A 19,259-nucleotide genomic window follows, 5' to 3' on the forward strand; every position below is an offset into this window, starting at 1 on the left:
GCTGCAGAATTCCACGGTGATATTCCGCAGCGTGAGCATTAACCCTTTCCAATCCATTGTCTGACGTCTAAAGACATTTTGATTGAAGCCTTTACAGCTCCGATGTCGGAAAACGTCCGGCAGGGTATTCTTACTGTAGATTACTGGCCACTCTGTAGTCGGGGTCCTCTCCAGCATGTCACATACAGCTGTATTGGCTCTAGCCAGCAGATGGCACCATTGTATAATGGCAGAAAGAGAAAGCCCCCTAGGAAATCCTGATTCCAAAATTGGATTGCAAAAGGTTAAGCTATTAGGTTCAATAGAACCTAAAAGCTGCGGGGCAATGCCGTGGATTTCCGCCGCGTGAAACATGGCAGAAATCTGGCCGTGGGCATTAACCCTAATAGGTCTTATAGGTGGTGTTATTCTAATGTTCCTGGAATATCTTGGGATATAAACATTTTTAAATTGTACCTGAGTTTTCAACAGGTTTTCTAAAAATACTCTAGAAAAAGGGTCTACTCCACCCTGTTTCATGTCTGTAAGTTTTGATTTTCAGGTGATCTTCCCTATTTTTCTGCTGTTTGCAATTTCATGTTCAGGCTATAAGCCCAATCATTCAGAGAGCACTTTTGCTCTACATTCATAACAGCCCATACTATAAAATATTATGTTAGTTATCTAGCAAACTAAATTCCATTAAAAAAACCTAAAAGAAAACCAAACCAAAATAACGATTTTCTATTCATCTCGCTTCAGCAAAACAGAAATAAAAAAATAATCAGAAAATCGTTTTGCTTTTAATGGTACCGTTTTACGGTATAAAGTTGTCTCAAAAAACAGGCCCTCATACAGCTCTGACTATGGAAAAAAAAGCTCTGGTCCTGGAATGTGGCGACTGTCTTTTTGTAGTCCTAAAAAAGGTTCATATTGTACAAAAGTAGTAACACAATAAAACCTCTGATAAGTTTGGTGTTCTAATCGTAATGACCTGAAGGCAACATATTATTTATACACCACATGGTAAAGGCTGTAAAACTAGCAATACATTTTAAAAAACAAGGGTGGAATTGCTTCTTCTTCTCATTGCCCCATGTAAAATAAAAATGAATAAAAGGTATTATATGACCCGAAATTAGTTCTTAAAAAAACTAAAACTTGTCCTGCAAAATACAAGATGTCACACTGATGAAAACATGGCAGTTATGGCTGCTGGAACACAAAAGGGGAAATAACTTAGGTTATGTAATTAAGGGATTAGACCTGCACCTAAGGAAACTAAGTTCTGCGGCAAACGTACTTCTATAAGACATCAATTCAAAATCTACAATGAATTTTTTTATGGTAGTGTTTTTCCAACTTTAATGTAACTGTTGGTAAGCTATGCTCAATTGCATTAGAATAACGTACTGTAAATGTGTATCTACCACACGCACTGGACACTTTTGCAAACAAATGAACAATTGTCAAGCTCTGAGGATGGACGGTTACTAAATTACCATTGTCATTAGCACCATTTTATCATCATGCATTTTGCAGGAGAAATTGTGTGACAAACCTTTACTGTTGGGCAAGGCTCCCACGACCGTGAGTGTAAAGCGCAGCAGTGGTCATGCAGCTTTTTACAGCTGTGCAGTCAGTGGTGACCCGCCATACTGCCATATACGGCGGTGAAATTGTACTGCCTGTGACATTGTACAGCGCACACATAATATGCAGTAGTCCTAAAGAGATTGTCTCATGTACTTTTTCATTTATCAGAATCATTTCCACAGAAGCATTACAAAGTTCTTTTTTTTTTTTTTTTTTTTAGTCCCCAGAGGGGACAACAACTTGCCACAGCATTACATCATACTGCTATCGGCAGGCAGTCTATCAAGCCACCCTCTGCCATGACAACCCTAGGGGTTTTCAGAAGGCCAACGGCTGCTATGACACCCGCACAGCTCCCTGCGATTTCATCGTGGAGGGCCATACGGGACAATGTTCGAGAGATTTAAATGCTGCTGTCAGAATTCACAGCAGCATTTAAAGGGTTAACAGCTCCAATCAGCAGCGTGACGATCAGAACTGTTGCCAGCGGGTTTCGGCTGTAAGAAACAGCCAGTTCCTGCCATGTATGGAGGGAGATCGCAGCGCGATCTCTCTTCATACATAGACTGCTGATACAGGCTGTCAAAAGGTGTATTGGTGGTCGTTAAGGGGTTAAATATGGCTCCTATGAGAATATCGGACTGTTCTCCATGACTGCTGGTTATCTACATTATTCTATTAACCCCCATAGAAGAAAATGGAAGCTATGGCATTGGAGGGGCTCACCTGTGATGCAGCTTACTCCTTCCACTCTCTTCTGTGGGCGTTACGGAAACTGCATAGGACTACCAGCTCTGTTTCCATATTCCCAGTCGCCTTGGGCTGTCGCGAGTAGGAGAGGTTGTCGGGCTGGTGTAGGGGATGCAGTTCTGGAGGTGTCGGTCCCAGGTGTGCATATGCTATACATCAGCTGCCAATGTGGGAAGGTTCTCCTCATCCTGTTATGTATATAAAGATAGGCTGACAGAAGAGCTGCATAATGACCAGGAACTGTCAGCTTGTTTTGCCCTAGTGGCCAGTGTGAAAACTGCAATTATTGTTTTCATTAATCAAACAGGACTTTATATAATCCATTTAAAACTGATTTCCATCCCAGATTTGGAATTCTACTGCCTGCCATAAGTGTGCAGTCGCACAGTAGAATGTGACACAGAGTTTTCAGTTTAGATTCCGCGTCTAAGCTATATAATCTTGCAGATTATTTTGCTATGGAATTTCACATATATTTAGCTATGTCAACAGGCAGAGTCTCTGATGTGATTCAGCTGGGTTCTGTGTTAAGAAGGGAAATGTCACTTTTTCACACGGATTCTGCATCAAATTCCAAATACGTAATTTGCCCATTGCCAGTGCTAAATCCACATGTGGATATGCGGCAGGGAAATGTGGCGTAGCCGTAGACTTTTGCAGCAGTTTTGGAGGCAGAATCCATGCGGAATAATCTGTGTTGGAATCCACCGTGTGAACATGCCCTTAGTGCTTCTCCCCTGCAAAACCCAGGCAGAAAAGGGCTGATGGTGGCCACCAGGACTCTACAATTCATACAGGTGCCGGCCACAATCGCTGGAACTCGGCTTGTAATAGCGGCTAGTGCTTCTCAAGTACCCCTAGCAGGTCGTGATTGGAAGATATATGAAGAGATCACCTACATTAATATGTGAGGCGCTGACAATAATTACCGTACATCACTTGTGAAATACAGGTGGAGCTGCCAAACTCTTCTATATTACACCAGCAGCTGTTATGTTGTCTGCATGATAACCGCATATCCTAAATAAGGCCTATTGGCTGTGGCACATAGAGATGTACTTGGGTGGGAGTTACAAATAAGTCATAAATTCTGATACACACCATTCTTTGTACTGAAGTGTGAATATTTTTTTTCACTTTTCAGCACTCTTGCCACTTTTCTCAACTTTTTTCAAGAGGAGCCGGGTTTAACATCAGATGGCCACCATCGGAGCTGCATAATTAAGTCGGCCAAAAATTGGTGCAAAAAAGGGGTAATTACGCAGGTGTAGCTTTAATTTTAATGGGCTCATGGACAGCCCAAATTGTGCCATGTTAACTGGTGTGCATATATCGATTAAAGGCTGGCATATCAAACGCTAGTAATTACAAATCTGCCTCTTAGTGTCACTGCCTGTTCCCTCTATCTTGGTCAGCGCACTCAGAGATGAAACCAAGCAAATGGACAAGTTGCCATCTATAAATTTCATCTTTTCCGTCTTCTTCTCGGTTAGCTATGATTGAAATGATTCTTTAACTGTTTAAGGACCAGGCTGTTTTGTACCTTAAGGACCAGACACTTTTTAGGGATTTTACCCTAGTGGGGGGTTTAAACTGCCCTATTTTTTTTCCTTTAGGCCTCATGTCCACGGGCAAATTCGGATTTTAAATCCGCAGCGTTTTTCCTGCACGCGGATCCGTGCCCCATAGGGATGCATTAGACACCCGCAGGTAGTTAAATACCTGGTCCCGCGTGCGGGAAAAAATCCGGACATGCTCCATTCAGGCGCGGGTCTCCCGCGGGGACGGCTCCCGCAGGCTTCTGTTGAAGCCTATGGAAGCCATCCGGATCCGCGGGAGACCCGCACCTGAATTAAACTCACCTGCTCCGGGCGATGCAGGTCTTCCTTCCTTCGCGGCCGGAAACTTCTTTCTTCGGCCCGGCGGATGTGCCCGGCGCATTTCCCGTGACATATAGGGTAATTGTTTGTTTTGGTTTTTTTTTAAATATCTTTTTCACTATTTTTTTTTTTCCTTGGGGTTAAAAGTTAAAAGAAAAATTTATATTTTTATTCTTTTTTAACATTTACAGTTACTTTATTTTAGCATAGATATACTAATTAAAAAAAATATGGGAACGTGTTCCTCTCTTTGTTTCGGACGTTTTGATATATAATATGTATGGTTTTGGATTACATGGCGCTTATAGCGACGGTTTTGGTTGGCAACAGTTTTGGGTTACTGTATTTTCGTTCTTATGTATATATTGTTTTATTCTGTAATATTGTTTTTTTTGTGTATGGAATTATGTTTTTTACTATCTATGCCCCTCATGACGTCATAGAAGACCTCTGGGGGACATTCACATGTTTTTTTTTTCATTTGACACTTTCCCGCTGTAGCTGGGGCATCCATAGGAGCCCCAGTTACGGGAGAAAACCTCTCCTGTGGTGATATTAGCCACTGACAGAGCTGGTCAGGGTCTAGTATGATCATGCAGATCTGCTGTAGCAGGGAATCCCGGCGGTCACATGACTCCCCCAGCTCCCGTAGTGAAAGTAACACTTTCACTTTCTAGCATATAGCGCTTATTGAGCGCTGTGTACTCGGGGAAGTGAAAGGCAGAAAGGGTTAAAAAACCCTCCTGCCTTCGTCTCTGGGTTATCAGCTGTTACTAACAGGAGGCTTAAATCCCCGCCATAATTTTACATAGAGCTAGGCTTTAAGCCCAGGACCAGGCACTGTAAATTTACTGAGCTTGGTCCTTAATGGGTTAAAGACTAAAAAAGCATTGCACTTTGAACCTTACAGTCTATTGAGCATGTGGGAAACCTAAAACGATACATTTCACTCTGGGAATTCCTGTAATCGAGGTAACATCCGGTTTGATTAGCACATTGAGGACATGTGACAGCTTCCTGCAGCCGATATGGTAGATCTCTGAATGTCACTTGTATTGTAATATTAATCTCTTATTGCTTGACAGGCTTTTGTGGACGTGCCCTTTAGTGGAGGATCATCCTTGTTTTTCCAATGGCACCAGAAACTCCAGACCAGAGTGTGCCATCCCCAGGACCTACTGTTTCCTCCTCTGACAGTGATTCAGGTTGTGCCTTGGAAGAGTATCCGAATCTTAAGGTGAGGGATAGTAACTAAAAGTCGCTAATATTTTATGATGCTAAACCCTAAGGGGTTTTCTAGAAGTTGAATTTTGATGGCCTGCGCTTTTCCTGAGAACCATACTAATAAACAAAATTAAGGTATTGCAGTGTTTTTACCATTTGTTTAAACATTAAAAACAAATTAAAGAGGTATTCCGGGATTTTTTCAACTGATAAATTGTCTATCACTGCTGCGGTCCGGATGTCGTCGTCAGTGGTCATGGCAGGATTTTAGGAGCGCTTTCTTTACACTTTCTGCATCTGCTATGGTCAGGAAATCATGTGCTGTCCTGACCATAAGAGAAGAAAAAAGTGTTAGAGAAGCGTGGCACACTCATTGATGTCAAGAGCAGTGAACTAGGCACTCCCACTTCCGTCCTTGATCCCTGATGAAGATGTCCGGTCCACTGTTTTCATTATGCAAAAGTAATAAAAAATATTTTATCTCTAAACTTGGTATCACAGTACCGTGTTTCCCCGATAATAAGCCCAATCCTGATTTTATTAAAGCCGACGCTCGATTGACCAATCACAGCCATTCAATGAATGGCTGTGATTGGTCAATCGAGCGCCGGCTCTCATTGGCTGACATGGTGCTTGATTAACCAATCAGAGCATTAGCATGCTGAAGGAGGGCTATTGAAGCCCCGCTACCAGGAAGCCTGCAGCAGCGACGGAGACCATCGTGAGGGACCCGAACACCTGCTGCTAATTTTTTTAAGACACACCAAAAATTAATAAAAGATAGTGTCTTATTTTTGGGGAAGCATGCTAATAGTGCTGATCCAGGTAAGAAAGTCAATGTGTTCTTTTTATTCAATGGTGAACGCTGTAAAACAAAATCCAAAAACAATAGCAAATGTTCTACATGTCTGCCCCCTTTCATGCCTTTCTTCCCCTAAAAATAAACATGTAAAAGTTATACAACACCTTAACCTACTTGGTCCTTCAGGCACAAAATAGGCTGGTCACTAAGTTTTAAATTTACACTATGGCTGGTAGCGCCCTCCCTCTATACACTATTGCTGGCAGTGCCCTCCCTCTATACACTATTGCTGGCAGTGCCCTCCCTCTATACACTGTTGCTGGCAGTGCCCTCCCTCTATACACTGTTGCTGGCAGTGCCCTCCCTCTATAATCTCTTGCTGGCAATGCCCTCCCTTTATACACTGTTGCTGGCAGTGCCCTCTATAATCTCTTGCTGGCAATGCCCTCCCTTTATACACTTTTGCTGGCAGTGCCCCTCCCTCTATACGCTGTTGCTGGCAGTGCCCCTCCCTCTATACGCTGTTGCTGGCAGTGCCCCTCCCTCTATACGCTGTTGCTGGCAGTGCCCCTCCCTCTATACGCTGTTGCTGGCAGTGCCCCTCCCTCTATACGCTGTTGCTGGCAGTGCCCCTCCCTCTATACGCTGTTGCTGGCAGTGCCCTCTATAATCTCTTGCTGGCAATGCCCTCCCTTTATACACTGTTGCTGGCAGTGCCCTCTATAATCTCTTGCTGGCAGTGCCCCTCCCTTTATACGCTTTTGCTGGCAGTGCCCCTCCCTCTATACGCTTTTGCTGGCAATGCCCCTCCCTCTATACGCTTTTGCTGGCAGTGCCCCTCCCTCTATACGCTGTTGCTGGCAGTGCCCCTCCCTCTATACGCTGTTGCTGGCAGTGCCCCTCCCTCTACGCTGTTGCTGGCAGTGCCCCTCCCTCTACGCTGTTGCTGGCAGTGCCCCTCCCTCTATACGCGGTTGCTGGCAGTGCCCCTCCCTCTATACGCGGTTGCTGGCAGTGCCCCTCCCTCTATACGCTGTTGCTGGCAGTGCCCCTCCCTCTATACGCTGTTGCTGGCAGTGCCCCTCCCTCTATACGCTGTTGCTGGCAGTGCCCCTCCCTCTATACGCGGTTGCTGGCAGTGCCCCTCCCTCTATACGCTGTTGCTGGCAGTGCCCCTCCCTCTATACGCTGTTGCTGGCAGTGCCCCTCCCTCTATACGCTGTTGCTGGCAGTGCCCCTCCCTCTATACGCTGTTGCTGGCAGTGCCCCTCCCTCTATACGCTGTTGCTGGCAGTGCCCCTCCCTCTATACGCTGTTGCTGGCAGTGCCCCTCCCTCTATACGCTGTTGCTGGCAGTGCCCCTCCCTCTATACGCTGTTGCTGGCAGTGCCCCTCCCTCTATACGCTGTTGCTGGCAGTGCCCCTCCCTCTATACGCTGTTGCTGGCAGTGCCCCTCCCTCTATACGCTGTTGCTCTGCGTTCCATCTGCTTTTGAATTGACTTCTGGCTGTGGATAAAAAAACTGCATGTGTGATTCCAGACAGTTTTTTAGGAGAGTCCCAATATTCTGTATAACCTGCTGAAAAGATGGAGAGAGAAGGAGCAAACCTCTTTTAGGTCCACAGCTGGATTGGGTCTTTGTAGTGGGGATTTTCTCAGAGATGTGATTTGTATAGCAAAGTGTTTACAGGAAATGTTTTTTGTAATGGAAGGAAGCCTCTTAAGAGGTTCAACTTGTCTTTTGTCTCCTCAGCCCCCTTCTAGTTCTCTAAGCTGCACGTTATCCAACAGCGACACAGAAGAACTGAAGTTTGCCCGGACTTTACTTCAGTTGCTGCCACCACAGGACTGTGATGTAAGCCAGCTGCACCTTCACCTTTACATCCTAATTAAAGATAATGCGTAATAACATGATGGAAATGGTGAAGTGGAGCAGTACGTTATTAGGAATATGAACACATTTCGGTAGAATGGCTAAAATGGTAGATTTGGTTTGTTTGTTTGGGCTAACCAATGTTCTCTGAGGATGCACATACATGAATTTGTGCTGACTTTGGATATTTTTCCAGTGGATGAGATTGTAATGTCATTTCAGCCATTTATTTTGCGGGTGCATTCACTCTTCATTTGCAGTGTTGGCTTTCTATACCAGGAAGGCTTCTGGCCTATAAGTCACACGTATCCATAGGCGCCTGTAGGCTCTCAGTGGTGGCCAAAAGTGTCCTTTCCATTGCTTGCTAGACTATAAAGACTTTAGCTTATGTTTCATTCTAAAGCCCAGAATCTTGGGTTGTACTGGTTGTGTGTAGAGGAGATCTAGGAGGGGCAGAGGGAGGAAAGGTGATACAGCTGCTGTCATCTCTTCCCCTGTGGGCGCACACAGGAGCTGCAATGCTGCAGATGGGGATCAAAATGGTCACCAATGTGAACAGAAAGTTGCAGATGGCAGTAAGATTTTCAGCTTTGTCACGATTTATGACTAGCCAAGCTGTCACTTCAAGGACCAAAAAAAAAATCTATCAGGTAAGCTGCACACTAGGTAGGTCTGCTAGTGGACTGGCCCAATGTACACACTGCCCCCTGCTGGCAGAGAGTAGTGTGAGAGATGAGGGACCAGGAGATACCATTACTACTACTCTGTGCTGTAACCATCATCTACTTATGAAAGCTCTGAATGTGATTACTGTGGGGAAAAGGTTTGAATGTTTTTACTGCGGGTTGGGTTGGGGAATGGAGGGGACATTCGATGTAAATATATGGGGTGATAATACTGAGGGGCTCTGAATGTGATCACAATGTGGGTGTATGGGGGCCCTGGATGTGACTTTGCTGCGAGGGAGGCTTCACATCTGTATACTAGACTATGGCGCGGTTCATATTGTACTCGGGGAACCTCTCTGTGGGTGATTACACTGAGGGGGAGCAGTGCTTGGGATAATACTGTTTTTATGTAAGCGGCTGGTTTAATACTACAGCTTATGTGAATCCAAAGCTGCTTCCTTCCTAGTTTCCAACTTACATGCAGAAATGGGGATGGAGACCAGGACCGGGATGAATGTGAGGCAGGCACTACTTTGGTCTCTGTCTCCCGGAGTTTTCATCCTTATCTATCTTTGACACATGTTCACCACTATGGTGCCGCCTGGGTTTCCGTCCCCATATAATTTACTGCACGGAGGATGAAAAGCAGGATGGAACCAGCAATACATTCACATAAACAATAGTGTAATACGAGCCGTACACTAGGTGAAGGATGGCACTCTGGATGTTTATATGTAATCTGTCACTGGATGTGACCATTATGGCAATTATAGTGTGTGTGTATATGTGTGTGTGTGTATGTGTGTGTGTGTGTGTATATATATATATATATATATATTTTTTTATTTTTTTTATTTTTTTTAATATTGGGGCAGTGGAAAAAGTTGTATTTTTGTGCAGCCACAATTCTATTAGCAGTATTCTTGTTCATAGGAGCATTATAATAGTAGTTATATTCCATAGGAGCCATAAGTTTGTTTTTGTCCGTATGGAGCTATATAGTTGTTTGTCTGCTAGACTCATGTTATAACATTAATTTCAGTGTGAATTCACAATAGAATAGAAAACTTGAATGGCCTGAGCGACTTTGAACAAGGCCTGGTCATCGGTGTGGGACTAGCCGGGGCCGGTAACTGCCAACCGTGGGGGGGTTCTCTTGCAATGATTTTGAGAGTATGCAATTAAATACAAGACTGATGTTCCACCGAATGTGTGGGAACACAGCATGTCTTTCCTTGGCACAGAAGGGCCATACAGCAGATGACCAGTTCCAGCGCCATTGTGTCTAAAAGAAGCAGAAAGGCAGAACATCTGTTGGTCAGATGAATCCAGACTTCTGTGCTTCATACTAGTGGGAGGTCAGAATTTGGCACGTATTGAGATCTATTCCATGAATAGTCCCGGCTCTGAAGGCCAAAGCGGGTGAACACATTACTAGATGAGCAACCCTAAGGCCTCATGTCCACGGGCACGCATGGATTTTAAGTGTAGAATTCCGCAGCGGTTTCCAGCCGTACCCACAGCCACGAGGCCAAAAATGACATTTTCTCACCTGTCTGGGCGCGGCGCGGGTCTCCTCCGTTGCGGCCGGATCTTCTTTCTTCTGCAGATTTTTTAAAAATCTGCTTTCCCATGGATCTGTGGCACGGCCACAGTGTTATCCTTGGCCGTGCCACAGATTGGACGACTTCCATTGACTGCAATGGAAGCCGTCCATGTGGCAAACTGCAGAAAATAGAGCATGCTGCAATTTAAATATTTTTTTTTTTTTTTTAATCCCGCGCGTGCGATCTGCACAGCAGGACAAGATTACATCTGCGGGTATTTAATTACCTGCGGATGCCCAATGAATGTCCATGGGCATATTGAACTGCGGAACTTCCGCATAGGTGACCCATGTGGATTCCACAATTCAATTTTGCCTAAAGGCCTCATGTCCACAGGCATAATATGGGCCACACGGATATTTGATTCAGGTTCCACAGTGGACGCACTGCTTTAAATTTTAATTTTTTTGGCTTGCAGGGGATCGCGGATTGCGGATTTTTCACACGCAGATATGCGCGGATGCACTGCAGATCATCCGTGCGTGAAAAAATGCAATCCCACCTTTCACCCTTTTTCCTGCCTTCCCAATTGAATTTAACCTTCAAATCTGCAGTGCATCCGCAAATGTATTTGCGGATGCACTGTGGATCTCCCGCAACCATAGAGATCAATGGGGCCCATCTGCACGTGATCCGAGTTAAAATGAAGCATGCTGTGGTTTTTTTAGCCACACGTTAATTAACAGCCGCAAATCAAAATAAATCACATCTGCAGCTGTTAATTAACCGTCGATGGTCACTGATTGATCTGCACCCGCAGAAGACACGCGCGGATTTGCTAAATGAATTATGCCTGTGGACATTAATAAAGGGGCCTGTGGATAATAAATTATGCCTGTGGAGGCTTAATAAGTGTCCGTTCAGTGTGTGTAAGCAGTGAAATATATTAAAAATTTAAAAAAAAAATATATATATATAGATGTATGTATGTATGTAATATATTTTTGTTTCTTACTTAAAGTGGTGGCTAAATATTTTCCCCCATTCTTGTGTATTTCAGGAAAAGTTTTGTACTGCTTTGGGAGAGCTTGAACGGAGGGAACTTCAAAAATTCAGCACACATCGGAGAGCCCATTCTATGAGACACGGAGCCATTGTGCGTGTCACTGTAGACATTTCTGACAGCTGCTGTACAAGGGTAAGTGGGCAATACGTCTTATTGTTCATGCAGCGCTAAGCAAATGTAAAGATAGTCTGTCAGCAGTTTGGACATTGCAAAACTGCTGAACCTCTATGTAGGGGGTGTTTGGGGGTTTCTAAATCATACCTGTATTTGCCACCCCAGCTACAAATGCAAGTAGCACCTTGTAAGGTTATAATTTTATGTTAATAAAAATGCAATTTATCACAAAGGGCCGCAAGGACACTGAATACACAATTGCGAAGCAGTCGACAAAGCAGAAACCTATTTTAACCTGACACTTACCGCATTAATTTAACTTGATTTACAGTATTTGTAGTACGATGTAGTTATTACAGAGTGCTAGTCGTTTTTATGATTGCTACGTCTGTATGACACACAGCTAGCCTAGATACCAATTTGGCAATGGAAGCCATGTAAAAAATCAGGATTACTTAGGGAAGAAGAAGGGTCAAACAACAAGAAGGTAAAGTAAATAATAGGAGGGGGAGATAAGCATGAGGACATATCCACAGTAAACAGTCAGACAGTGGGGACCGTCCTGAACCCTCACTTGCATGGATGGCCAGGATTGGATTCCTATATTTTTTTTTTAATAAAGGAATAAATTAGTTTTACAACCTTTGTTTAATGCCTTCCCTTCTTCCATGCATTAAATGCGATTGAGACATTCTACGAATTCTATTCTCTAAGGGATGAACATATTTTGCAGTATCTGGGAATGTAAAACTCTAGCAGCCTTCATAAGATGACAGGACATCCCTTGTTTTGCCTTAGAGATACTGTAGCTTTGCTTTCACTAACTCCTCTGACACTTGCCGTGTCACCGAGCTGTGCCTGAGAGGATCAGGGACAACCTACATCAGATGCCATGTGATCACCTGTCCGTGTGTGGTCCGATCCACGGGCTGCCCGCACATTGTCCTGCATTTACATGTCCTCATTCTTATGCGTGTTACAGGCAAGAATGTGTTATGAAATGAGTATTTTTTTGCAGTCTGTGTTTACATGAAAAACTCGGTAGTGTGTGCTGCCTCTTTCCATATTACTAATATTAGGAAATTATAGTACCAGTGTTTCTGGTGGCGCAATGTGCCACACAGCTCTGCTACATGCACGTTACACACAGCTCTGCTATGTTGCTTTTGCATATGAGCGGCATGTGTTTTACGAACTTCAGCTGGTGAAATCGTGGCTTGTCACTGAGTCATGTAAGCTGCATTAGCTTCACAGTGGTGGTGAACCCTCTGTGGTGACTTGTTTACATGTTTGTCTCAACAATGGATAACGGTTAACAAATTAGATGAAGGTTGGACTGGTGTTGGCGGCATTAGCACTTGAGATGACATGATATCACGTTCAGGAGATGTGACGATAGCGGTGAAGGACTATGATTCAATGTTGTTGGTCAGTTTGCACTGCCAGCTATGTATGTGTAAAGGACCTGTCACGTGACCTCAGTCATATGATCAGGGGATGGAGCTAAGAGCCGGTAAGTGTAAATGTGTGAGATTTCATTTCTTGGAGGTGTGCAGCAGTCTGACAACCAGGTACAAACTGGCAGATGGATTAGTGCTATATCCCTAGTAACTGGGGCTGCAGTGGTTTGTGGGGGATGTATTCTGCCCATAATTCCTCACTCACTGCAGAAGGAGCATAAAGGAGCTGTGATGACGTCACCGTCGGGGCAGAGCTAAGCCAGTAATAACTGACGTCACAGGGGCAGTCAGGCTCTGCATGTAACTTGCACGTCACACACAAATTGGACAGACAAGTGGTCATTAGTAGTTCGATCGTTCCATATGTTATCTGTGTGTTGTCCGTTTATTATTTTCCACGTCTGACACACAGATATAAAATGCTAGTGCCACAGTGGCCTTAGTGGGTGCGATCACTGGAACTGGTGCAAGTTATTCTCCACAAGTTTTATTTGGAAAAAAAGATCCCTTTCCAGAAACCTTTCACCATACCTGGAAACGTCAGCAAGGAATTTATAGAAAGTATCTTTATATGCGAGGTGAATATTCTGTCAAGCTTTAGTTTGCATTTACAAAGAAGAGGGGGGTGGGGGTGGATCTCTTGATGAAACCAAATTATCTGACCCTGTCTAAGGAGTGCATAATCTCAGGAAACTGTATAGGAAAGAGGAGAAGATTGGAGGCTAATCCATTGTGTTAGGAAGCTAGATAAAGGGAAGAGTTAGATTTGAGATAAAATGGAAAACCCCTTTAATAAAAAGTGAATCGGAGAGGGGGTGTGACTATTCTGCTTATAAGTGGAAATCTCACCTGATAGCTGCCCCTTAATAACAAACTCCTTGGTTCCCTGAAGCTCTCCTGCACGGCCTGGTACCTGCTGTGCCAGGGTTCCCCGGCTTCGGAACATCGTGGCCTGCTGCAGCCCCAAGGCCTTGCGCTGAACCCGTCCAAGCCTGCTTCCAGGTGCCGATTCTTTGCAGCCGCGGAGGAAACTTTGCCAACAGTCCTGTCCAGCTCATCAGGTGGTCTCTCTGGCTTCATAATCAACTGTGAGGATAGGTGGCTCGGACAGTCTTGTTAGGAGGAATATTACAGCGCCAAAACTGTCCTGTAAACTGTGAGGCTCTTCCACTAGGTGCTGCATCTACAGCAGACCAGCGCCAGTCGGTTTTATACAATTCTGCGCCTATACCCAACAGGGTGGTCTAGAGGTTGAAGACCCTACCTTTCTGACCCATGTTTTTTATAATGCATGTGACCAGGAGAATTCGGTTGTGTACACAATATCTTTTTTACTGACCTGGGACACATTTAATCAGATCTCAGTTATCAGTTGATTACTTGATTTATACTCGTAATTGCAAAGAGACTTGGTCCCAAAAAAGTCATTCACACCCCAAGAAATAGAAAACCGTTTTCTATCCCAATCTGAATTTCTCATTAGAACATTGCCGCTGTCTCGTGCTTTCTTGCGTAGATCAGCACATTGTACGGTATATACAGATATAAGCACTAAGTAGAAGGACTTGTATAGCTGCTGCCATCAAGTGGTCAGTTTTGGAATCCCCTGTCATACCTTCTGTAAAATCCTGAATTTCTGCAGTATAGAAGGAGGGAATCCAGGTGAAATAAACTAATGACACATCTCTGTACATGGTTGGTGAACTTGATCCGTAACCCTCTAATTTTAGTGTGAGCTTACTACCTTATTATTCTTCCAGTGTGGTTATATATTAAATGGACAAGATGGGGAAGTCGTCAAAAGTTTCAAACGCTGAAGGCAAGAAAGACACTAAAATTCAAAAATAAGATAATTCTTCTAAAATGCAGTTTTTTGATAACTTGCATAGCAGCAAATTAAGAAATGCTTTATTCAAGGATAAACATTCAGCACAGGCCTCCTCTCCTTCTGAATTAGATAGTGATTGATAATGATGTACACGTTCTTGGTGACGCGGACTTGAGAGAATATATCGATGTGCTTCCAACCAGAGATTTATTGAAAGAATTCACTCAAGCTGTTAAGGAAGAAATGCCAGAGCTTAAAAAGAATGTTAAGTAAGTTTATGTAAGAGTGCAAATACTGGAAGACACTTGTGCCCAAGTTATCAACCCTCCTGAAAGAGTGACAGACATTTTATCTTCAAAATCTACATATTGATGACTTAGAAAACTGTTCCAGAAAGAACCATTATACACATACGAGGGATCCCAGAAACTCTCGGATAAAGATTTCTCTTTTGTACAGTCACAAATTTTCAACCAGCTCTTGGGAAGACGAGAGTAATGATGTAGGTCTGGTAAGAGTTCATTGGGTTTACAGACCCAGTTCTATTAGCATTGAAAAACCAACAGACATTCTTTGCAGATTACAAAGTATTAGGCCAGCTACTCATTATTGCTGTCGTCCTGCTTCATCTGTAGTATGAAGTGCTGCACACTTCTCTACAGCACTGCAGGGTCTAGCTTCTCCAGTGCTCCCAGCTCAGCTGTAGGGTAATGGGCAATTACCTCCCTATTTAGCTGAGCTGAGAACTCTCCCTCCTTGCCTGAGTGGTGTGTTTTGCTTCTGCTTCCAGCACAGGTCCTCTGTCTTGCTAGTGTGTCTGTACCATTCCTGCCTTGTTGTTTGTCCTTGTCCCTGCTCAGCAATAGCGGCCTGCTTTGTTCTCCGCAGCGGAGGCCAGATCCCTGTACAGTGGTTAAAGGGTGAAGACTGGAGAGTCAGCATGATGGCGCCTTCGGGTTTAGCCCAAAGTCAAAACTATTAGTTGGCACAGTGGGTCCACACTCTGTCCCTAACACAAAGCTTTGAAATTAAAAAGCTGCTTTACAACGTCACAATTGCTAACAAACAAACAAAAAAAAAACAACAAACCTATGAAAAAGAAACCAATATTTCAAGTTCTGTCTAAACTTACATTAGATTTGAGGAGACAACTTCAACTACTTACATAAGCCTTGAGAGATAAGGAGATCCTATACATTTGGATGTTTCCAATAGGGCTTGCCATTTCTGGACTCACTAAAACCTGTATAATTAATACCCCAGAAGATGTTCCCTTAGGTTCTCGGTAAGCTAGATATAAGTCAATCCAGATACCTGATTGGATTACAACAGACCTGAATATGCCTCCCCTTACTAAACATGAACATTGGACAACGGTCGCACCAAACAAACATAGGAAATTGAGAAGACTGGAATCTGGTAATTTCATATTACCAAGAAGAGGCTGATCTGTGGACAATCACTGAAATACCTATTCATTCACTCCTCAATTGGGTTGTGTGGATCAGTGCACAATGTGTACTTGCTGTTGATGGCTCCTAGCTTTTGGGGCTGTTTTTTAGATTGGGATGAGATGAATGCTGGTCTGCATGGATGAGTTTCTTATGTTGTCAATGGCATTTTAGTTCAGCAGTTTGTTCTAGTTCTAAATTAGTTGTGTTCTTAAATTAAGTTGTCAAAATAGTCAGCTGACCATATCTAAACATTGTCAGTCCAGATAGGAAAGAAGATTTGCAGAATAGATTTAACCCCTTAACAACCAGCCCATAGCCTTTTTACGTCCTGCCCAAGTGGGCTTTATTCTCTGAGGACGTAAAAACATGCGTCCTACAGAGAATATAACCCCGTGGGCTCTGGACGTGACAGCTCCATGCTGTTGGTGCCCGCAGGTAGACGACAGCATGGAGCCGTCATCCTGGGCTGCGGGCAGTCCCCCCCAGCATTGCGATCGGCGCTATCCAATGGATTGCGCCGATCGCAATAAAGTTTAAAAAAAGTTTAAAAAGTTAAAGATTCAGTTGCCCTGATGGATCGGATCCATCAGGGCAGCTGAAAGTACTCACCTGGCCTCCCTGATGTCTGCCGCGGAGAATGGGTCCTCCGGGACCCGGCGCGGCTCTTCTGCGCATGCGCGCCAGACAAATGACGTCACGCGCATGCGCAGAAGACTGGGAACCCCGGGGACTTTAAAATCTCCTGGTTCCCGGCTCCTGAAGGTAGCCGGGAACCAGGAGATGTCCTCGGGGACCACGGCAATCGCGAAAAAGTGTAAAAAAAAAAAAGTAAAAATAAAGTTAATTTTACCTCCCCTCATGGATCGGATCCAATCATCGGGCGCGTGCAGAGAGGGGCTCAGGACTCGGGAAATTTAAAATCTCTCTACTCCTGCCTGCCATGTGTAGCCAGGAGCAGAGGGATGTCACTGCAGAGATGATCACTGTTATCCAATGGATAGCAGTGATCATTTAAAGTGAAAAAAAAGTGTAAAAAAGTAATTAAAAAAAAGTTTTTAAACCGCTTACATTTCATCTCCCCTCACAGATCATATCCGTGAGGGAGGATGAAATTACGTACCTAAGGCTCCCCTGATTTATCCGCGGACGTTACCACAGCTTCTGCGCACGCGGCCGTCGCCAAAGCGGCAGACGCATGCGCAAAAGCCGTGGATTGCCAGGATAACTTAAAATCTCCCTGCTCTTGGCTACAAAACTGAGCCAAGAGCCTGGAGATTTCACGGAGAGCCGCGGTGAGCGGTTCCTGATCACGTGTTCGCCGTTATCCAATGGATAATGGCGGTCACGTAAAAGTTTTTTAAAAAGTTAGTTTCATCTCCCCTCACCGATGCGATCGGTGAGATAAGATGAAACTTTTTACCGGAGGCCTCCGTATTTGCACCCCGACGCGATCCTCCTCCGTGAACTTACCCGGATTCTGCACATGCGACCGCCGGCAAAATACCGGACACATGCGCAAGAGTCGGGGAGCCCAGGAAACTTAAAATCTCCTTGCTCTCGGCGACCCTTGGAGCAGTGACGGGTGGCCTCGTTGAGCGGTCCCCGGTCACGTAATAAAAAAGTAGCGATCTAACATAGGTCGTTCTCACATGACCGGATAGGAATTACGGATTCCGCATGCGTCTGATCCGCGGTAATACGCAGATCAATCGCATTGGATTACACAATTCCACTCACATTAGTGGGAATTGTGTAATCCACTCGCAGAAAAGAGAACACAGCAGGTTCTATTTTACCGCGTCTATCCGCAACGTAGAGCCTATTGTGCTCCATGGTCATGCATATACCCGCTGCCCATACGCAACTACCTTGTATACGGGCTGGAGGTACCCGCGTCATCGCTAAGCGACAGTGCGGGAAATACAAAAAAAAAATTTGTACTGCGAATGACTGCCTGTGTGAGTAGGCAGTTATGCACAGTATATTACGTGGCCATATGCAGGGTCACGGCCGGCTCACAGCTGGGATCCGCGGCGGGCCTCCGCAAGCGGATTCCGCCTACGGCTGCGTGAGCCCGGCATTATTCAGACCGCTACCTGTAATACGTAATTTACAAGAAGCCCCGGGAACACTCGCCTTCATGCAGTTCCAGGAGCAGCTTGTTGTGCGCCTTCTGTGTGAGACCACCACACATCAGCAAGCCTACAAAGACTCACGGAACGCTACTTTTTACACCACATACCCGCCACTGAGGTCAAGAAATGACCCCCAAAAAGCATGAGATTTTGGGGAAAGCCGAAAAGGGCACGGAGAGGGGGGGGGGATATTTTTAGGGAGTCAATTTTTATTCCGTACAAGTGAGCAATGGGGCCTGGGATTTATTCAGTTGTGCCCTGAAATCCAACGGGTGTTCCCTCCATTATAGGTCTTGCCATGGGCCCTGTAAGTAGATTAGGGCACAATGGGTATGTTTCTGAACTCGGGACAAACGGGGGTATCCATTTTGGGGTGAATGTCTTCATTCCTATGTGCACTGTACAAAAAAACTGTTTTTAAATTGAAAAAATTCTCAAAAAATGAAAATCGTTATTTTTTTCTACTGCTTTGCTTAGATCTATTCAAAATTTGTACGGTTAAAATACACCATACACCCCTAGATAAATTCGTTAAGGGGTCTAGTTTTCAAAATGAGGTCATTTGTGGGGGTTCTCTATTGTTTTGGGCGCTCAAGAACTCTACAAGTGTGCTATGGGGCATAAAAGGCCTTCAAGCAAAGTTTATGTTCTAAAAGCCACCGACTGCTCCTTTCATTTTGGGCCCCGTTGTGCATGCGGACATAAGATTAGGGCCACAATGGGTATATTTCTGAAAACAGCACAAACAGGGGTATTCATTTTGGGGTGCAAGTCTTCAATCATATGTGTGCTGTACAAAAAAGCTGTTTTTAAAGTGACAGAATTGCCAAAAAAATGAAAATCACATTTTTTTCCTTTTGCTTTGCTTGAATTCATTCAAAA

The 19,259-nt window shown here is 44.4% G+C and overlaps 1 protein-coding gene across 2 annotated transcripts in view; it reads left to right on the forward strand.

The window, feature by feature from the left end:
- Positions 1-19,259, forward strand: part of PRICKLE4 (prickle planar cell polarity protein 4) — a 56,576-nt gene that overhangs the window by 20,769 nt on the left and 16,548 nt on the right. For both annotated transcript variants that reach the window (XM_066600288.1, XM_066600289.1), the window contains exons 2-4: positions 5,291-5,442; positions 7,986-8,087; positions 11,381-11,518. In XM_066600288.1, coding sequence (XP_066456385.1) covers positions 5,338-5,442; positions 7,986-8,087; positions 11,381-11,518 — 345 coding nt within the window. In that variant the 5' untranslated portion in view covers positions 5,291-5,337. The remainder of the gene's footprint in view (positions 1-5,290; positions 5,443-7,985; positions 8,088-11,380; positions 11,519-19,259) is intronic.

This window comes from Eleutherodactylus coqui, chromosome 4 (assembly GCF_035609145.1).
Source record: "Eleutherodactylus coqui strain aEleCoq1 chromosome 4, aEleCoq1.hap1, whole genome shotgun sequence".
In the NCBI taxonomy this organism is placed as follows: Eukaryota; Metazoa; Chordata; class Amphibia; order Anura; family Eleutherodactylidae; genus Eleutherodactylus; species Eleutherodactylus coqui.